This window comes from Podarcis filfolensis (genome assembly GCF_964270895.1).
Source record: "Podarcis filfolensis genome assembly, chromosome: 11".
Classification (NCBI taxonomy): domain Eukaryota; kingdom Metazoa; phylum Chordata; class Lepidosauria; order Squamata; family Lacertidae; genus Podarcis; species Podarcis filfolensis.
In genome coordinates this window covers 25,883,645-25,901,567 of record NC_139613.1, presented here as the reverse complement: position 1 = coordinate 25,901,567, position 17,923 = coordinate 25,883,645, and the positions used below count along the sequence as shown (strand labels likewise).

General features: G+C 38.9%; 1 protein-coding gene across 4 annotated transcripts in view; it reads right to left on the bottom strand.

Moving 5' to 3' along the window:
* The window catches only part of ERBIN (erbb2 interacting protein), an 85,884-nt gene that overhangs the window by 36,142 nt on the left and 31,819 nt on the right, over nt 1-17,923 (bottom strand). For all 4 annotated transcript variants that reach the window (XR_014539618.1, XR_014539619.1, XM_083576005.1 and 1 more), the window contains exons 3-7: nt 17,253-17,450; nt 14,683-14,800; nt 5,557-5,635; nt 5,341-5,430; nt 3,226-3,282 (exon numbers count right to left, since the gene is read on the bottom strand). Coding sequence is in view for 2 of the 4 variants with exons in the window: in XM_083576005.1 (XP_083432131.1) it covers nt 3,226-3,282; nt 5,341-5,430; nt 5,557-5,635; nt 14,683-14,800; nt 17,253-17,441 (533 nt within the window). In the remaining 2 variants the exon portion in view is untranslated. The remainder of the gene's footprint in view (nt 1-3,225; nt 3,283-5,340; nt 5,431-5,556; nt 5,636-14,682; nt 14,801-17,252; nt 17,451-17,923) is intronic.

The following is a 17,923-nucleotide window of genomic DNA, read 5'->3' as shown; positions in this document are numbered from 1 at the left end:
ATCCTGGCTACACCCATGGGACAGTGTGAAATGCTTTCTAAAAATCCGAATATACTAGGGGCCTATCGAATAGATCACACGACCGTGCTCTAACAAATTAAGCCCATTGCCATTAGAAAGTGACAGTGAACTACTTGTGTCACACACATGCATCCCACAAAAAAGTCATCAGCAAGAGTTTGTCCCCTACTATAAGAAAAAAGCCAGTTACATTTAAGCTGTTTTAATTAACTAATAAACCAATTATTTCACAGCATAATTTGCTGCTCTTTGCAGAAGCAGCAGCTAGATTCCACAATCAGGAAACTAAGGAATGCCATAAAGTATCAAAATACAAAAAAAAAATGCATTTTCTAATTCAGGCACAAGCTAACTTAAAAATGGGCAGAATTCAATCGCTTTCATTTTATTTAGACTGGATACATTCAAGTCAGCATGTCCTATACAAGCTGAGAACAAGCTCAAAGACAATGGCTTAGACCTAGATTTGTTTTTCCTTTTGAGGTCCAAGTGACAGAAAGGGAGGGGGAGCAAGTTTGACTGGTTTCTTCTTTCTTCTGAAGTCCCAGCAGTCTGCTAGAAGCATGTTGTAAACAGCTTTATGCAATTTTTTTGTCAAATAAATAGAACAAATAAAGCACACAAGCTTCTACATTTTGCACAGAACATGGCCATTCTTTCCCCTCATTATCCATTTCATTACCAAAACCAGTGCTTTCCCCCCCAGGGGATACTCAAGGGTACGCAGTACTGGCACCTCTTTTTTGTTGTTGTTAAAAAAAAGTGTGGCACTTACTGTAACAACTTCTTGGTAAGTACCGGCACCTATTTTTCTAGAAAAAAGCACTGACCAAAACTTAACATCACAAATGGTTTCCCTCAGGCAGTGGCAGACATACATTTCTGGGACCCTGAAGCTTCAACTGTTATGGGGGCCCCTTTGCAACCAGCAACAATCTGTGCTACTGACTCTCAAACAGTGGGACTACTGAAATATATACAGCAGAAAATTAATCAATCAGAGTTGTGCAACTCAAATTGAGTCAACTAGACCCAATTTTTTTAAAGCAAGGTGGACTAGCTTCTGGGGCCACCCCAGGATTAGGGACCCTGAAACTTAACCTACATTTATTTCATAGTAGATTCACCCCTGCCTTCAGGAGGTAGTGGAGTCTCCTTCCTTTGAAGTTTTAAAGCAGAGGTTGGATGGCCATCTGTCGTATATACTTTAGGTGGGATTCCTGAATTGCAGGGGGTTGGACTAGACAACCCTCGGGCTCCCTCCCAATTCTGCACTTCTGTGACTCTAAGCAGGAATGCTATAACCCCATGTTAAAAAACTATCCAAACACAAATGTTAACTTATTAAAGAATAAAGGAATTAAATGTTGGTTTGCTTTTTCTAATGTCCCCACATTCATTCCTCAAAACGTATTTATCTTGTGTGCATTCCCTCTTTAGCCGTTTTATTTACAAAGACTACATTTTGTTTTAAAAGGTACCCTTAGGTTATGTTTTTCCAATCGCCGCATAAATATAGCCAAGTGAAACTAATAGAACAAGAGAGCATCAAGAGGATAAGAGTTCAATGGAGCAATGCTTTCTAGCCAGCTCTCCGCTGAAGTGTGAGCATTAAGTCTCATATTTCATCTACTGGTTCATTTGTCTGGTGCTAGAATCTCGCTTCTTTTGTTTTCATAGCCCATTTCACAGAACCCTTCCTTATGTACTAGATATCCTTTGATAAAGTTCATCATACATATCAGCTAAGGGTGGGCACACAATTTCCTATTGGGGACCAGCAGTACTTTCCAACTTTGCTGCCAATCCCAAAAGAAGAGGCAGCCCTCAAAATGGGGGAAAGAGGCAGGCAGGCGAAGAGGAGGCTGCTCACACTTCATCACCCACCTCTCAGCACAAAGGCTTCTCTCCCCAGTCAGTGCCCAACACTACTGTTAAGGCATAAATGAGGGGGAAAGGAATGCCAGGAGGGCATCTTGGCCGGCCACCTCCTACTGTGCCCATTGGCAATCGTCAGCAAAAATAGCTCCTGAGAAGGGATCAAGGGAATTGTCAATTTTCTGAGATGGTTTGGTTAAGCACAGCAGTGCTGAATGTCTTCCTTAAGAGGAAGGCTGTGACAAGAAGAATTAAAAGAGAGAGAGAGCGAAAGCGCCATACCATTATGAAAGCAAAACAAGAACACATTTAAGTTGCTGTATTATTACAGGGGGTGAAATAATTTGCGTAAATATTTTTAAAATCATACTGTTTCGCTACTAAAACAGCTGCTTTTCTTTCAACTCTAAATTCGTCATTCAATTTCATGTGATGTAGATATGCATATACAGGGCATGATTTTAGATCCAAAATCTAACTGATTAATGGCTTCCTCAAGTATTACATTTTCCTACATAGAGATCCTCAGGCAATTCAGACCAGGAACTGCCTTACTGGCAGTAAAAACCATTCACAATGAACTTCAAAAATTACAGCTGTACAAACTTTATTGATCTCCCTACAGGAAATTGTAACATATTTAGCAACCCACAGGATGTACACAGAGAAGTTGTTTATATGCAATTGTTATCTTATAGATAATTATTTGGACTGGAGTCCAAATAAATTTGTAAAAATAAAAAGAACAAAGACGGTAAATAATAGGTAATAGGTAAAGTAAAGCTGAAGGACCCCTGGACAGTTAAGTCCAGTCAAAGGCGACTATGGGGTGTGGCACTCATCTTGCTTTTCAGGTCAAAGAAGCTGGCATTTGTCCACAGACAGCTTTCCAGGTCATCTGGCCAGCATGACTAGACTGCTACTGGCGCTTGGAGGACCATGACGAGTGGCAGAGTACACAGAAACACCATTTTACTTCCCACCACAGTGGTACTTGTTTATCTACTTGCACTGGTGTGCTTTCGAACTGCTATGTTGGCAGAAGCTGGGACAGAACAATGGGAGCTCACCCCGACACAGGGATTTGAACTGCCGACCTTCTGATCAGCAAGCCCAAGAGGCTCAGGGGTTTAAAACCCCGTATCCCCCGTGCGATTTCTGTTCTTATCCTGAAGCAAAGTTCTTAACCCAAGGTACTATTTCTGTGTTAGCGGAGTCTGTAAGCTGAAGCATTTGTAACCCGAGGTACCACTGTATTATAATCTCAATACATCTTCAAACATATTATTCACACCAAAATAAACATAAATATCACTATATACTTACTTTGGCAACATTTTTAACTGGTTTTCTCTGAGCTCCAAAATCTGGAGTTTAGTTAATCTGTAAAATAAACACTCAAGATTACCATTTAAAAGGCAAAGTATGCATATCTGAAATAAAATAAAGCTTGTTTATACAGCCAGTACAAGAATTCAGATATTGGGCAAATTTAATTTGCAAATAAAAACTGGGTTCAAATACAGGCTGCACACATCTTTAATATCTAGATATTTTGCTTGCATCAGAGAATTGTGATTCTTAGATCTAACATGGGCAGAGGAAGGAATCATTCAAATGCAAGTAATATCAAGGCTATACAAAATAATTACTTATTTTGGAATACTTTTGACAACCGTCTCTAACAGAGACAAGCAGGAGATTCCAATTATCCCAAACAATTTTTGGTATTGTTTAATTATACTGTAAGAAAATTTCTTCCACTAAGCAATATAAATCTGCAACCACTTCACATCTGGCAAAACTTCCAAACATTTTATCTGGTAAAACTTCCAAACATTATTATTTTCTGTCCTACAAGTGAATTTTGATCTTAATTTTCTCTTAAACTTTGTTCAAGTTACATGTCTCTTATCAGTCTCTGGATTTATTTATTTTTGGGGTGTTGTCAGTTTTCTAAAATTTATGGCTCTCCTTCTATAAATGTGATGACCTAGACTGAACTCCATGCTGTAGCTGAGTCATAATTGGTGTCAAATAGGGCTTGGTTTTGTATATACCGTATACAAGAAAAAAAATATTCTCTCCCTCTCTGCGCAGCACCTCTCCAGCAATGCGGGAAGAGAAATGGAAGGGGCTCTGTTTCTCCTCCCGCTTTGCTGAAGGGGCGCTGCGCAGCTTTCCCTCTCTGCGCAGTGCTTCTTCAGCACTGAAGAGGCGCTGCACAGAGAGGGAAAGCTGCTCAGCGCCTCTCCAGCGAAGCAAAGTCAGAAGAGCAAGAGGGATCACTGCTTTCACGATCCCTCTTGCTGTTCTGGCTTCTGGGATAGCTGCGCAGCCTGCATTCGCTCCATAAGAAGAACACACATTTCCCCTTACTTTTTAGGAGGGAAAAGGTACGTCTTATAGAGCGAAAAATACGGGAATGTCCATACAGCAAATCAATGTATTTGTCTTTTTCGCAACAATGTTCAGATGGCAATTCAACTCTATATACCAGCCATTTTTATCATTGTACTGTTGTTTTTACCTTGCAAAATGCATTGCTTTATTGTGTACTAGTTTGCACGTATTAGAAAACGATGTGGATGTTCCTCCTGACTTAGCCATCTACATCAGGCTTCCCCAACCTTGCCCCTCCAGATGTTTTTGGCCTACAACTCCCATGATCCCTAGCTAGCAGGACCAGTGGCCAGGGATGATGGGAATTGTCGTCTCAAAACATCTGGAGGGCCGAGGTTGGGGAAGCCTGATCTACATGAACTCCATGAAAGCTAGCATAATGCTGTGATTGAAATGCTGTAACTAGGCAGCCTATTCTATCCTTTTAAATGAAAGGAGAATTGAAAGCTGCAAGGATTCCCAGTTCCCAGCAGCAAGAACGGGTGGCTAAGGGCACAGAAAGAGAGTTCATCCCAATACCACTCTGATGCCATTTTGCAGTCAATGTTTCATGAATGTTGCACAGCTTGCACAGAAGTGGTCTTGGAGAGTGCAACTTTGCTGTTTTCTTTTTTCAAACCTTTTGACTAGAGTCCCTCCCCCTACATTTTTATTAAAACAAAGATGACAGCAGAGCTACATAATATTTTAATCAGGGATAGCCTCCATGGAGCCCCCTCCAGCTGTTGCTGGACTACAATTCCCATCAGCCCAAGCCAGTATGGCCAATGATTGAAGAACATGGGAGCTGATGAATTCTTTCAATTTCCATTCTACTAAGACTAATTCCATCAATCAGTGGGACTTTAAACCAATTATTCTAGCTCATCATATCCATTCTGAAAGTACTACTACATAACTCTGTTTGAAAGGTAGGGTTTGGAATTTACATCTTGCCTCTTAACCAACAACGTGCCTTCTTCTGATCAATGCAACACACTATGTTCTACACAATTAAAAACAAAGTATTGATTTTCAAAAACCCATTTTCAAACTTACCTGCCAAAATTGGCTGGTAAAAACTCAAGAAAAGCATCATTCAGATATAGCTGTGTTAGATTTAACAACTGTGAAAATCCATCTGGAAGCCTAGACAAATTTAAACACATAAAAATTAGCAAACACAAGATCATATGCCTCATTTCAAAACACACTTTGTGTTCACTACTCACTGCTCAACGGACATGCTATAATTTAAACAACAAAACAACTTACTTTGAAATGGGGTTTACGCTGGCCTCAACAATTGCCAAAACTTTACAGTTTTTGATATTTTCTGGAAACTCCTGTATGCCTGTAAAAGTAGACAGCACAAATGCACATAAGAAAAAACCTGCAATAACCAAAATAATGGCAACTTAATTTTCTGAGATTATGCTGCTACTTTGCACAACTACATGACTTCTGTTTCACAGCCAATAGAGTTTCAGAGCTTCTGCTCAAGCTCTGGAGTAATGCGCTCTAATTATTACAGTCGTACCTCCGCTTATACATCCCTCTGGGTACGTAAACTTCGGGATGCGAACGCAACAAACCCAGAAGTATTTTTCTGGGTTTCGCCAAGTGCGCATGCGCATAAGTGTTCTACGCGCCAAGCGCATGCGCACAAGCGGTCCTCTGGTTGCGAATTCCTCGGGATGCGGTCAGACCTCCGGAATGGATCCCGTTCGCAACTGGAGGTACCACTGTATTGTGAAAAGCACAGCAGCTTGCATGGACCTCATGTATTTCAGTGAATTTTCAAAAGCATCTGAATCAAGGTCTTCACTAGCTTTAATTAGGGATGCCTGCATGCTGCTGTTCCTTGGAACTATAGAAAAGTAACAGAATGTGGTTTTAGTGGTCTTGGTTTTCATCTTAAAAAATCAGCCTTCTGACAAATTGTAAATTAGACTTGAAAGTGAGCGGTAATGCCTGGTAAAATCTCAGAAGCCAGAGTTGCTACTGAATAAAATTTCTGGTCGTCAAATAGCAAAGCTTCAACCCTTTTTAGAGCGCTCTGCCCTTCCTCATGACTAACAGAAGCAAAATTATACAAAAAATGACATCATAACTAAGTTAAATAATGCAAATTTCATTGGTTTCTACAACTTGTGCAGGTTGTAGAATTCATATTTTCTTGTTACTTAGATGCTATACTATCCTAAGGTTGACCTCAGTGGGATATGGCTGATGCCTAGAGATACCAGTTGCAGTTGCATTATACATTGAATTCAGTTGTCTGACATTTCGTTTATGAATTATTAATTGTACATCTGTAGGAATGGCTTTTTGTTTTTAAGAGTTTGTGTTTTATCTTGTTATCTTGTTGTACACTGCTTTTATGGCCTCAGGCTGTGAAGTAGTTTATACATTTGTAGAATATGTACATACATAAAGCAGAAAGGAAAAGGAGTTTAATGAGCACAGGAACACAGTGTCAGACATAATCTCTGAGGCACCATTAGTCTGCTTATGTATTATTGGAGCCAATGATAATTAATACAGAAACCAATCCTTCTTGTGATGTTTTAAAATAAGCATTTAGCATGTTAATCAGAGATAATGAAATGAAGCAGTTATTCAAGGGGAAATGATTTAGGAGGTAGACATACTACTTTGGCCCTTAAAAATCTAATGAGAACTGACTAAAGGGCAACAATAGTACAAATCTGAATGCCACAGTGCTCAGCTTGAGAGAAACTATTATTTTTTCATCACACCACAAAACATTCATTTAAACAAAGTGCATAATGGATAGCTACCTGCACACTAAAAATGGAAATATGTTCAAGAAATTATATTTCTTAAGTTCCCAAGTTAATAAAGCTCCAACAAAAATTTGGAGTTTTCATGTATTGGCTTAGCATGAAGCTTTAAAAGAAGACTATTCACGAATACATCCATCTTGTAATGTTTGGACATCTTTGACGCACAACCATAGCACCTTCTGAATCTAAAGTTCTTCTTAGCATATTATTTATGATGTTTCCATACTACTTCCACATATCTATGGTGTACGTGTTATTAAATTACATCACTGCCATTCCTGATGCTAGACAAGCTATCCAATACGTGTCCAGCATTTAATTTATGAATGCCCACAGGAGAGGACGGGAAGTAATCAGAAACATTTTCCTGCCCCATACAGTTTAATGAGCCAAAGCAGACTTGACATGGGAGATCCGCAATTGGATTTATTCAAGTATTTTTGTCTAAAAGAGCCAGAAGGTGGTAGAACTGTACCGGATGGAACCTTTGCCCCATGAAGTATAGGTGAACCTCTCTTATTTAAAGGTTTTCACTGCTGTCTCCACCTGTGTTGTATTTAAATGACTATATTGTAGGCATGTACGTGTACATAATGTATATATTGCAGCACAATTAAAAGGAACAAGGCACTCTTAAAGACATGAGAAATAAGCCAAAGCCATGAAATGTGGCATGGGAATTTTCCATTGTGTTCTATGGACAATGGTCTGCACATTCCCAGGAATTCTCTACTGCATATTACCAAAACCTCCATGCACACATTCATGTTGTAAATAACTTTATGTTGTGGCCCAGCACACATAATGATAAACTTAATCATGGCTGATTTTTTGCTACAAATCCAAAATCTACAGTATGGTTCTATTTTTACCAGAACCAACCAAAATGTCTAAGAGTCATAAGCAGGCTTTTGAGTTCTCCATAACTTTTTATCAGCCTGTTCATAAAACTCTGTGTGTGAGAGAGAGACATGATGCATTCCTGAAAGTCCACAGTGGATAAGGTGGGATAGCAGGAGGAGTTTCTCAGGTGTAAAAAGAACTGCCTCACTCAATGCTGAGTAGGTTTTCTAGATGACCCCATAGCTACAGGGACAAAAAGGCAAATACCCCATTTTGGAAATATTCTACAGGTTACTTGGATTGTCAGACTCCAGCACAAAGTCCTTGTAAGACAGAGAACAGAGAAACAAAGTAGTCTTCATATTATCAAAGCTGGATATTAATTGTAGGTGGTATACTAGGCATGCGATCTTTTGAAAGGCACTTTTATGGAATATTTTATTGCTTCAATCTCATTTTTAACATTTAGGATAGCATGAATTTGGGTCTAAATGCTCTTGCAGTAGATTGCCATGGTACTATCCCAAGGCCACTTTATAGCTTAACTCCAAATTGTATGCCCATGACCTACTGTACTATACTAAGCAAACTTTTATCTATGTTACAGAGAAAATGTGTCACTGATGCCCATGATACATATGAGATGGGAAGAAGTGAAGGTTGTACAGCTGTGAGATAATCTGTGCAATTTCCTCTAAGTCTTCTACATGACATGGCTGCAAGCTGTCTCCAGTTTCTCTCCATTCATTTGCCTAGTAAAGCTATCTAAGTGAAAATTCAAAAGTGGCAGCAGGCCAGAGCTACAATCCTGGTGGTCTGTCTTTCTCATTCAATGCTCTACAGAGAAGCGGTAGGGTGTGGAACTGTGCTCTCCTATAACACTCAATAAGTTTCTTATAAATTTAGGAAAGTTAGATATGGCAAAAATTACAGCACATACCAAAATAATTAAGGCAGTATAACAATAATTCCTACCCAATTCCCAAGGCAGTCTGAAGATCCTAACCCCATAAAGGAGGGAATACATTGTGTAAAGTTGCAGACATTACACACTGCAAATTTCCAAGTCTCAAAACAGTATTAAAACACATTAAATGATGCCAAATCTCAGCTGGTAGCTTTTTATTACAAACAGGAACGCACAGGAATCATCTTGGCTGTGAGTCCTGGAAGACCTGCTCCCTGCCTTGCTGGCCATTTCCCACCTGGCCTGGGAGGATGAGGCCTTATTGACTCCAGCTGCAAAAGCAGAGGCTGCTGAACAGACTCTTGGGCTGTGGTATTGTTTAGGGGGGTTGTTGTGGGTTTTTTGTTGCTGTTTATATCACACAGAGAGAGAGATTTTATTATGATTTATGTGGAAATTGCTTCAATTTGGTTGTGTAATTTTTAATGTTTTATATTTATTGTTTATAACCGACTTTGCTATGTTTGTAATCATGTAAATCTTTTCATGTTGCAAGCTGCCATGAGCATGGCTTTAACTATGGAAAGGCAGCATACAAATAAAATGATGATGATAACAGCATAAATCTTGGTTATACTTATCTGGTAATGGGGCATACAGTGGTACCTCGGGTTAAGTACTTAATTCGTTCCGGAGGTCCGTACTTAACCTGAAACTGTTCTTAACCTGAAGCAAAGTTCTTAACCTGAAGCACTATTTCTGGGTTAGCGGAGTCTCTAACCTGAAGCGTATGTAACCTGAAGCGAATGTAACCTGAGGTACCACTGTATTTTGGAATGAGGTTTGCCAGATACCTAAAGTTTTCAGGCATTAAACTGAAACACTCAATATCAAATATAAAAAGGAAGATAAGAGAAACCATACAAGTCTCTGTGAGCTCTCAATAGCTTTTATAAACCTGCATACTTAACACTTTAAATTTAGACCATATATTCATTTGTAGAATAATGGGAATTGCAATGGCAACCAAGAAGAGACCAAGAAAATTAGGTGCTTCCTGCATCCTATTCACTTCACGTTTACATGTTCATTTAATCTGCTGGCTTGAAGATCTGGGGTTTTAATATTGAGGGCTCTTGGACTTTTATGTGATTTCTGCACTAGGTTAAATAATGTGTTGGTCAGCTTATTTAGTAATTGATCTTGGTTTTTTTTTGAAATTTTAAATTTAATGTTTTAAACTGTGCTTACTGAAGTTGTGTTTTATATCTATGGTAAGCAGTTTTGAGAGGAAGAGCAAGGAGGATCAGCTGAACCAACCTAAACAAGAAAGTGCCTACTCAGCTATCCTATACCCCTTCCGTCAAATAATTCCTCCTGTCCAGGTGAGTGTGCAAATGTGGAGTAGGTTCTCTCCTTATCACTAATTGGCAGGGGAGCAAAAACACTGAGAGTCAAAAGAGTAGCATTCTTAGCACTCTCCAGCCTTTACTGCAAATGGGAGGAAGCTTATCCCAATCTTCAATATTATTACAGTATCGAGCTGCAAGCATCCAATTTACACAAGGTTAATCAATAAGATTGTAACAGGTGCACTGATCCTCAGGGGGGCAATATAGAAGTAAACGACAAGTAGAATGTGAGCAATTTAAACCAGGTATGTACGTTTTCCAAAAAAACCTGACATCCAAAGTTAGTTTAAAATCTGTGCTGTATCTTCCCTGCGGCACTCTCAGGTACATAGTTGTCTGATACAACCTTAATACCATCTGCATGGATAATTTCTCTCATTCACTTTCTGAGGGGTGTGGAGGGGAGACTGTTTTAACTACCTCTGAGCTTGAAACACAAGCAGCTTGCTAAACTTACATTTCAAAAAGGCCCCTCCCTGTGACATGTAAAAATTTATAAGCTTAAGATATATAAATACATTTACACAGGTGAAATCCACTTCCTATATCCTCAAGACTGATATAGTACTGTGACCATTTGCTTTTCCTTTATACAGCTTTCAATGTGTGTGTGAATAGCAATGTCATGACTTAACCATCTTTTCCATAGGTCATCTTTTCTTAAAGATACCTTCTGCTTATAGTCACCCGGCTTAAACAGCTGCTGCTCAGACATGCCATGTACAGCCTCAGGCCAATGTTCCAGTAATACAGCATTCACACACAAGGCTTTATGTCTCATCCACTCTTATTCCAAGCCCCGAATAGTCTTAATGTGCCTGAGAACTGAAGTTGTGTGTTGAGCTGTGAAGGGACAGTAGATTTTCTTTTTCTAATTATCCCTCTCATCCTAAGCACATAGATAGAAGTGAGGGGGCAATGGACTGTCTCCTCCTTGAAATAACTGGAAGCCATGCAAAAAGCAGCTTGCCAGCTCCTCTTAAGCCAGGTTGGCAACCCATTTATAAATGGCAAGAACAAATTTTCTTCAAGGCAATTTACACAATAAGAGATTACCCTGAGGTTCTCAGCTGCACAAAGTTAACAGAACAGTTTGTCTTACAAACTTATGAAACTTAATTAAGAAAATAGTAGGCATGTGGCCAGATTCCAATAGAAGCATTGCCTTCTCCAAGAAAACATGAAGGGAACAGAGCTTAAAAGACTGTCTCCTAGCTCAAGTTTATGCAAAATATTTATATTTGCGACAGCAGGGAGGCAATATCTCAATAAGAGATACATTTAAAAGCAGAAAAAGAAACACCCTGCACTCATAGCAGCTTACACCGAACACAGTGAAAGGGATTGATAGTTGTTCACATGTTTGGTTTTAACTACAGGAAAAGGAATATAAGTGAATTGTCACCATACCAGCTGGACAAAATGGTGACTGTGGAGACTGCAAACCAAGTGGCAGCTAATTCAATAGCTACTTCCTATTGACTGGTAGCAGAAAAGTAAGCCAGATTCCAATTATTTATAATTATTTACTTACTCTCTCCACACACATTGCAGCTTTTCACAAGCAATACCAAACTATGGCTTGGTGTTGCAAGAATGAGCATGAAGTTTGTAAACTCACTTTTCCCACCCACCCTCCCTCTGAGATCCTGAATTTGAGTCCTAATTTCACAGCAAAATGCAGCTTCAGCTGGTTTGTTTCAACAGTCAAAAATATGATTTGCTGTTGCGTGAAAACCAAGTTTACAAACCATTGTTAGGTCATGCTTTTAAGGCAAGTGTAAACCATACTTCGGAAAACCATTCTATTCCAGCTGGCATTTTAAGTTGTATTACGTCAGCAAACTTTTTCAGCAGGGGGCCGGTCCACTGTCCCTCAGACCTTTTGGGGGGCCAGACTATATTTTGAAGAAAAAAAACATGAACAAATTCCTATGCCCTACAAATAACCCTGAGATGCATTTTAAATAAAAGCACACATTGTACTCATGTAAAAACACCAGGCAGGCCACACAAATAACCCAGAGATGCATTTTAAATAAAAGGACACATTCTAGTCATGTAAAAACACGCTGATTCCCGGACCGTCTGCAGGCCGGATTGAGAAGGCGATTGGGCCGGATTTGGCCCCTGGGCCTTAGTTTGGCTACCCATGTATTACGTCTATGGAATCTATTATTTTACCTGTGCTTTTTGTTTAAAACCCCTTATTATTTGATTAATTATTTGATTGCTATGTAAACCATTTTGTGACCATCTATGGTGTAAAATGGTCCATAATATTCTAAATAAAAATAAATAATTAACTGTTTTGGTTTTCTGCTGCACTAAAATGAGATGAGGGGGAGGAAACCATGCTCAGTCCTGAGATTCTGGGCTAATTAAATCTGAACAGCTAAAATATTATCTCACATTGCTATTGAAGTACCAAAGCTGTTTGATATTTGCAACACTAGCCAAGTTAATCAAAAGCTTGCACTAGTTCACCTCAAATACACCAGTTACCAATAGAACTCATAATGCTGTCAATATGCATTACACAAGAGTAGCAATTTTTTAAAAAAATGTATTTTTGTTTCTGGATTTGGCTTTTAACTATTTTTCTCCACCAGCCTCAGGCATATGGCAAAAGCTCTTAAGGAGCAACTGAGTTCTATGCCAGTTTTCCCTAAGCTTGGAAGAGTGGGAATGAGTTCTCCGCCAGACTGCCCTGAGCCATCACTCAGCTTGGGTGTCTGACAGAGAGCAATCAAATGCAAAATTGCAATCTCCACTATAGTTTCCTCCTATTTGCCTATTATAGTCCAGTGCAGTTTAGGGATGTATCTTCTGAAGAAGAAGAAGACGCTTGTCTCACCAATGCTATTCTATTAACATTTGAAATAGTACACAATAATGTATTACTTCCCTAGGTGTGTAGAAGGATCAGAATGAATTGCTGATAAATCAAGGAGAATCTGAACTTCTACAAACCAGAAGCAAACAAACCCAAACTGTATTACATTAATTGGACAGGTATACATGCTAATGTTACTGTCACTGACCAAAGCTATAAAACATCTGAAGCAATAGGATCTGGACAGGCTGATTAATAGATCAGAGAGACCAGTATGTTTGCTGAAAAAAATACCACTTCTATTGAATTATTTCACTAACAGAAAATAAAGTGTTGCCTGAATACTCTCTCTAGTTTTAGCATTTAAACATTTAAGCACACATTTTCAAGCCTTTCCTTTGATTTTCAGCAGTGGTAACTTGGTCTAAAAATGACTGCATTGGGGTCTTATTTTGATTCTGGCACTCCATTCAGGTCAATTCTCTGCCTACGTCCCAGTGTGATCCTTCTGATTTGCCAAGTATGGTTTCTTGATTATTCTACATATATTCCAAGCTGAGAGACCAAGCCACTTTTCAACAGTTACCTCACAGCTATGAAATTCCTCTCACTTCAGACTTGTCAGAGGCCAAGCTTAAGTGTGCGCATTCTAGGAATATTTCAAGTTTTAAAATGTGTCGAATGCTGGAGCCTATAGGGGGGAGATTTATGGGGGGGTTATAATCACCTTAGTCTATTATTTATTTTAACTTATTCTATACAACCATTCAGGTTTTTTTTAAAAAAAAAAACCCTCATGGTGGCTCACGGCAGTTGTAAGCAATCCTGAATAAATGGGGGGGAAAACAAGACACAAAAGTAATCAATTTTAAAAATCCAGTAACTGATAAGAAAGCACATTGAAAACAATAGATAAAAACTAAGTAACATGCTAGAAGCTATGGTTAAAAAGTTTTAGGGAATGAACAAGTGACAGAAATCAATGTTTTACAAGCTAGAAAGTAAGTTTTAATGCTCTTAGTTCAAATCAATAGCCTAAGGAGATGTGAAGAAAAGGTCACATAGGAGTTGCAAGCATCCAGCGAAAAACCAGGTCAACTTTTGAGCATTTTGATTTTGCCCTGCACTGACAGGAAGCAAAAGTGGTATTTGGTTTAGCTACACAACTGTGCCTCTGTATAGCATGGCATTTGAAGTAAGGCTGAGAATACAAACAACAGAAAGGGAAAACCCTACATAACAATACCACAAGATTGTTAATTAAGAGGAATGGGAAGGAATTCAACTCCTGTGTCCATCAGCACAAGGATTTTCGCTTGTGCAGCAGATCTTTCCCTGCTCTCTTCTCACTGTGCAGGTCCTGAACCCTTGCCACATCTACCCCAGAGCTTTGTGGGAATGCTTAGAACAGATCGGAGTGGGGTGAGGGGAGAAGAATGAGAGAATCATGTTCACTTAGAACTATGTTAGAGACAAACAATATTTTTTTTTTACAGAAACTCAACTATTACAGGTCAATCAAAAAACTGAAATTTATACACTGATACAGCCTTGCTCTTCAGTGCTTTTGATTGTTTCAACAAAAAAACTCACCATTCTTGCTGACATCCAGTTCCCTGAGGTTAATGAGATTTGCTATGGATGCAGGCAATGTTGTTAGATCATTGTCCGGCAAACTCAACTTGTGCAGAGACTGACAGTTAAAAAGTTGCTATTGAGACAAAGACCAAAAAAGAGAGCATATTATTGTAATATGCTAGGTTTAAACTTCTTAAAGCCCAGCTACTGAGTCAAAGAAATGATACAGTGTTCAAAATAATCTGCAAGAAATATTTTACGTTTCATGATTTTGAAGCTATTAATCACAAACAAATAACCAAAGCTAATCTTGTACATTAAGAGTTTTAAAGGACACTACATATATTCTTATAAAATTGTTGGCAAAAAAACTTACTTCATAATTATTATTTATTAAGTATTAATCTGTCTATACTGATAATCTGTATTTTAAAGCAAAAAATAAATTGTTAACAAATTAATAACACAGCATAACACTCCTTTCTGGTGAACACATGTGTAAAACATACTACAGTTTACCCAAAAAACCCACAGCTCTTCATAGTTAATATTCAAAACTGATCCCACAGTTAAATGTATTTAGGGAAACATGGCTAGAAGCCATGAGAGGCAAAAAACCAGTACAATGTAAACATTGTAGCTGTTGTAGATCCTAGAATCCCTTGAAAACTTCGTGCAATTCAAAGCCCACAAACCCTGACTTTAAGACATGTTTCATGAAGATGTCAAATCATGAGCAGAGAGAAGATAATCTCATGAGATGAAAGTGAGATTGGAATCAAGGACTGTGTACATCAGATCACTTTACAGACGAACCCTTGAAAGCCAGGGATTATCTCCAAACTGATTATGGAACAGAGACCAGTTTGCCCAAGGGCACCTAATGAATTAATGGCAGAGGCAACTTCAAACACGGGACTAGCAGATTTGTAGCTAAACCCCTTGTGTATCCTACTGATTCAAAACAAGCAATCCACCACTGAGGACTACAATATATATATTGAGGGTAAGCCTATATATTGTGATAATTATGGCCACTGGAGGAAAATGATAGATCTGAGAACTAGAGTAGTATGGTGGTGAGAGTTGGATTAGAATGGGGAGACCAAGGTTCAAATCTACACTTGGCCATGAAGTTCACTTGGGCTGCTCACCATCATTCAACCTAACCCATCTCACACAATGATTGTGAGGAACTATGTAATAAATAACAGTAAAGTAGTAAGTTACTAACATAAAATTTTTAAGCATTCAGATAAAATAAATAGCTATTAACCTGATATGAGTTGTACATATTAATGAAATATAGTTTTAGCTGGAGGTAGTAACAAAACATTGGTATCTTGTTTAGAGACTCAGATATTAGATTCCCACCCCCATCTTAAAATCACATGCTAGTATATTTGTAATGGTTGAAGCCAAAGGGGTTTGAGGAAGCAGTTTGGCTTCAAAGGGCTTCCTCTGGTGCTTTAAATCTAAACCACTTCCTCTGCAGAGGAGAAAATGTTTCATTTTTAAACAGCATTTTCCCATCAGCAAAGAGTTAAAGGAGGTACCTATCTGAAACTGTGCTCCCAGAACCAATCAGCTGAATGCCACCCATAAAAGTTCAAAAGAGGTTGCTGAACAGCTGATACAGCAACCTTCTCTAAAAAAGCACTGTCAGTGCCATAACGATGTCAGGTGATTGACAGGTGGGTGGTCCCACCCATCTGTCAAAGTTGGTTGTCCCCTGCCTTACCACATGGTAACAAAGCAACTGTGCTGTTTTGAGGAGTGGTGGTGAAATTTGCCTCCCTCATGGCTTACACTTTTCTTCAGTAGTGGCTCTGCAACTTTTTAAAAAAGCTTTATTGTCCCATTGCCACAGGTGTATAGGGCCCCTCTTGGTGGTCTGACACCACTAGTTTTCTTCCCAAGTACCTTGGACATTATGGGTTGTATTCCACTTTTATTCAGAGTAGACCCAATGAAATTAATGAACCCAAGTTTGTCATGTTAATTTCAATGTGTCAACTTTGCATAAAAGTTATCAGTGAAATACAACCCAGTATCATTCCAGAGCATTGTGGAAGAGAAAAGTGACAACTGCTACCATCTCCCCAGAATGGTGGCTGTAGTTATGGCTCATCATTCCCACACACAAACACATATTCAGGAATGACACTGCATTTGAGGTGTTTTGAGAAAAAGTAAATGGTATCCAGACTACTGAGACGGGAGTTCTGCTATTGCCACTCCCAATACCTGCATCTGTAGCACAATAAGTACTATACAAAACACAAACACAAACAAGTTACTGCTACCACTTCTAAAGGCAAGCTCCTCCTCCTCCCCATAATCAGAAAAATGGACCCCAAATTCACTGGCTGCAAATGAGGCTGCAAAATTCAGGTGCCTTTTAATATTAACCATGGTTCACTTTGGTGCGGACCTGCACAGAACCAGAGAAGTATGTTCAGCAATACTGGCTATCGGTGTTATAAAGCAACTAGAAGATTAGCAGTCCATCCCCTGTCCTTGTGCACAAATGTGCGCGTGATCATTCTTCTCTCACTCACTCACACAATTAGAAGATAACATACCTTTGGAAGTTCTTCAATTTGATTAGCATCTAAATAGAGTTCTTCCAATGTCTTTTCGAAAGTAAAAATCTCCTTCGGCACCTGCTCCAAGCTGCAGTGAGAGTAATCCAGCGCAGTGACAGTTTCTTCTTCTCCACGCAAACAGCGGCATGGCACCAACCGCACAAACAAGTTCCGCTTTGTTGTCATTTTCAGGCACTATTGTAAAAAGAGGAAACAAATCATTATAAAAATAGCAATAGACTTAGGATGCTGCACAAAATACCGCCATATACTTTAGAAAGGATAGAAAAGGTATGTAAAGGAAAAGGCCTTTGGACTAAAAAGTAGTATATAAATAAGCAATACTGTATAAATATTAGTACTGTGAAAGCTGACAGTTACACAAATCTGGTTTTGGGTTTTTTTAAAAGGTCATACCCATACAGTTCTTCAGATTAAACTATCTCGCAGCAGAAATAGTGACCTCTTCATGCTACTCTACTCTTTCATTAGAGTAGAATCCAGCCATGCAGTCAACTATAACTTTACTCAACTTGCAAAGCATCAGGGTATTAAGGGAGTAAATACTCAAATGTGTATATCATGGTTTATATACATAAGCCTTGTGAACAACCGTTCCATAAGGGCACCACCCTATACCCCTCCCTCTGTGTGCTGTAAGTCAGTAC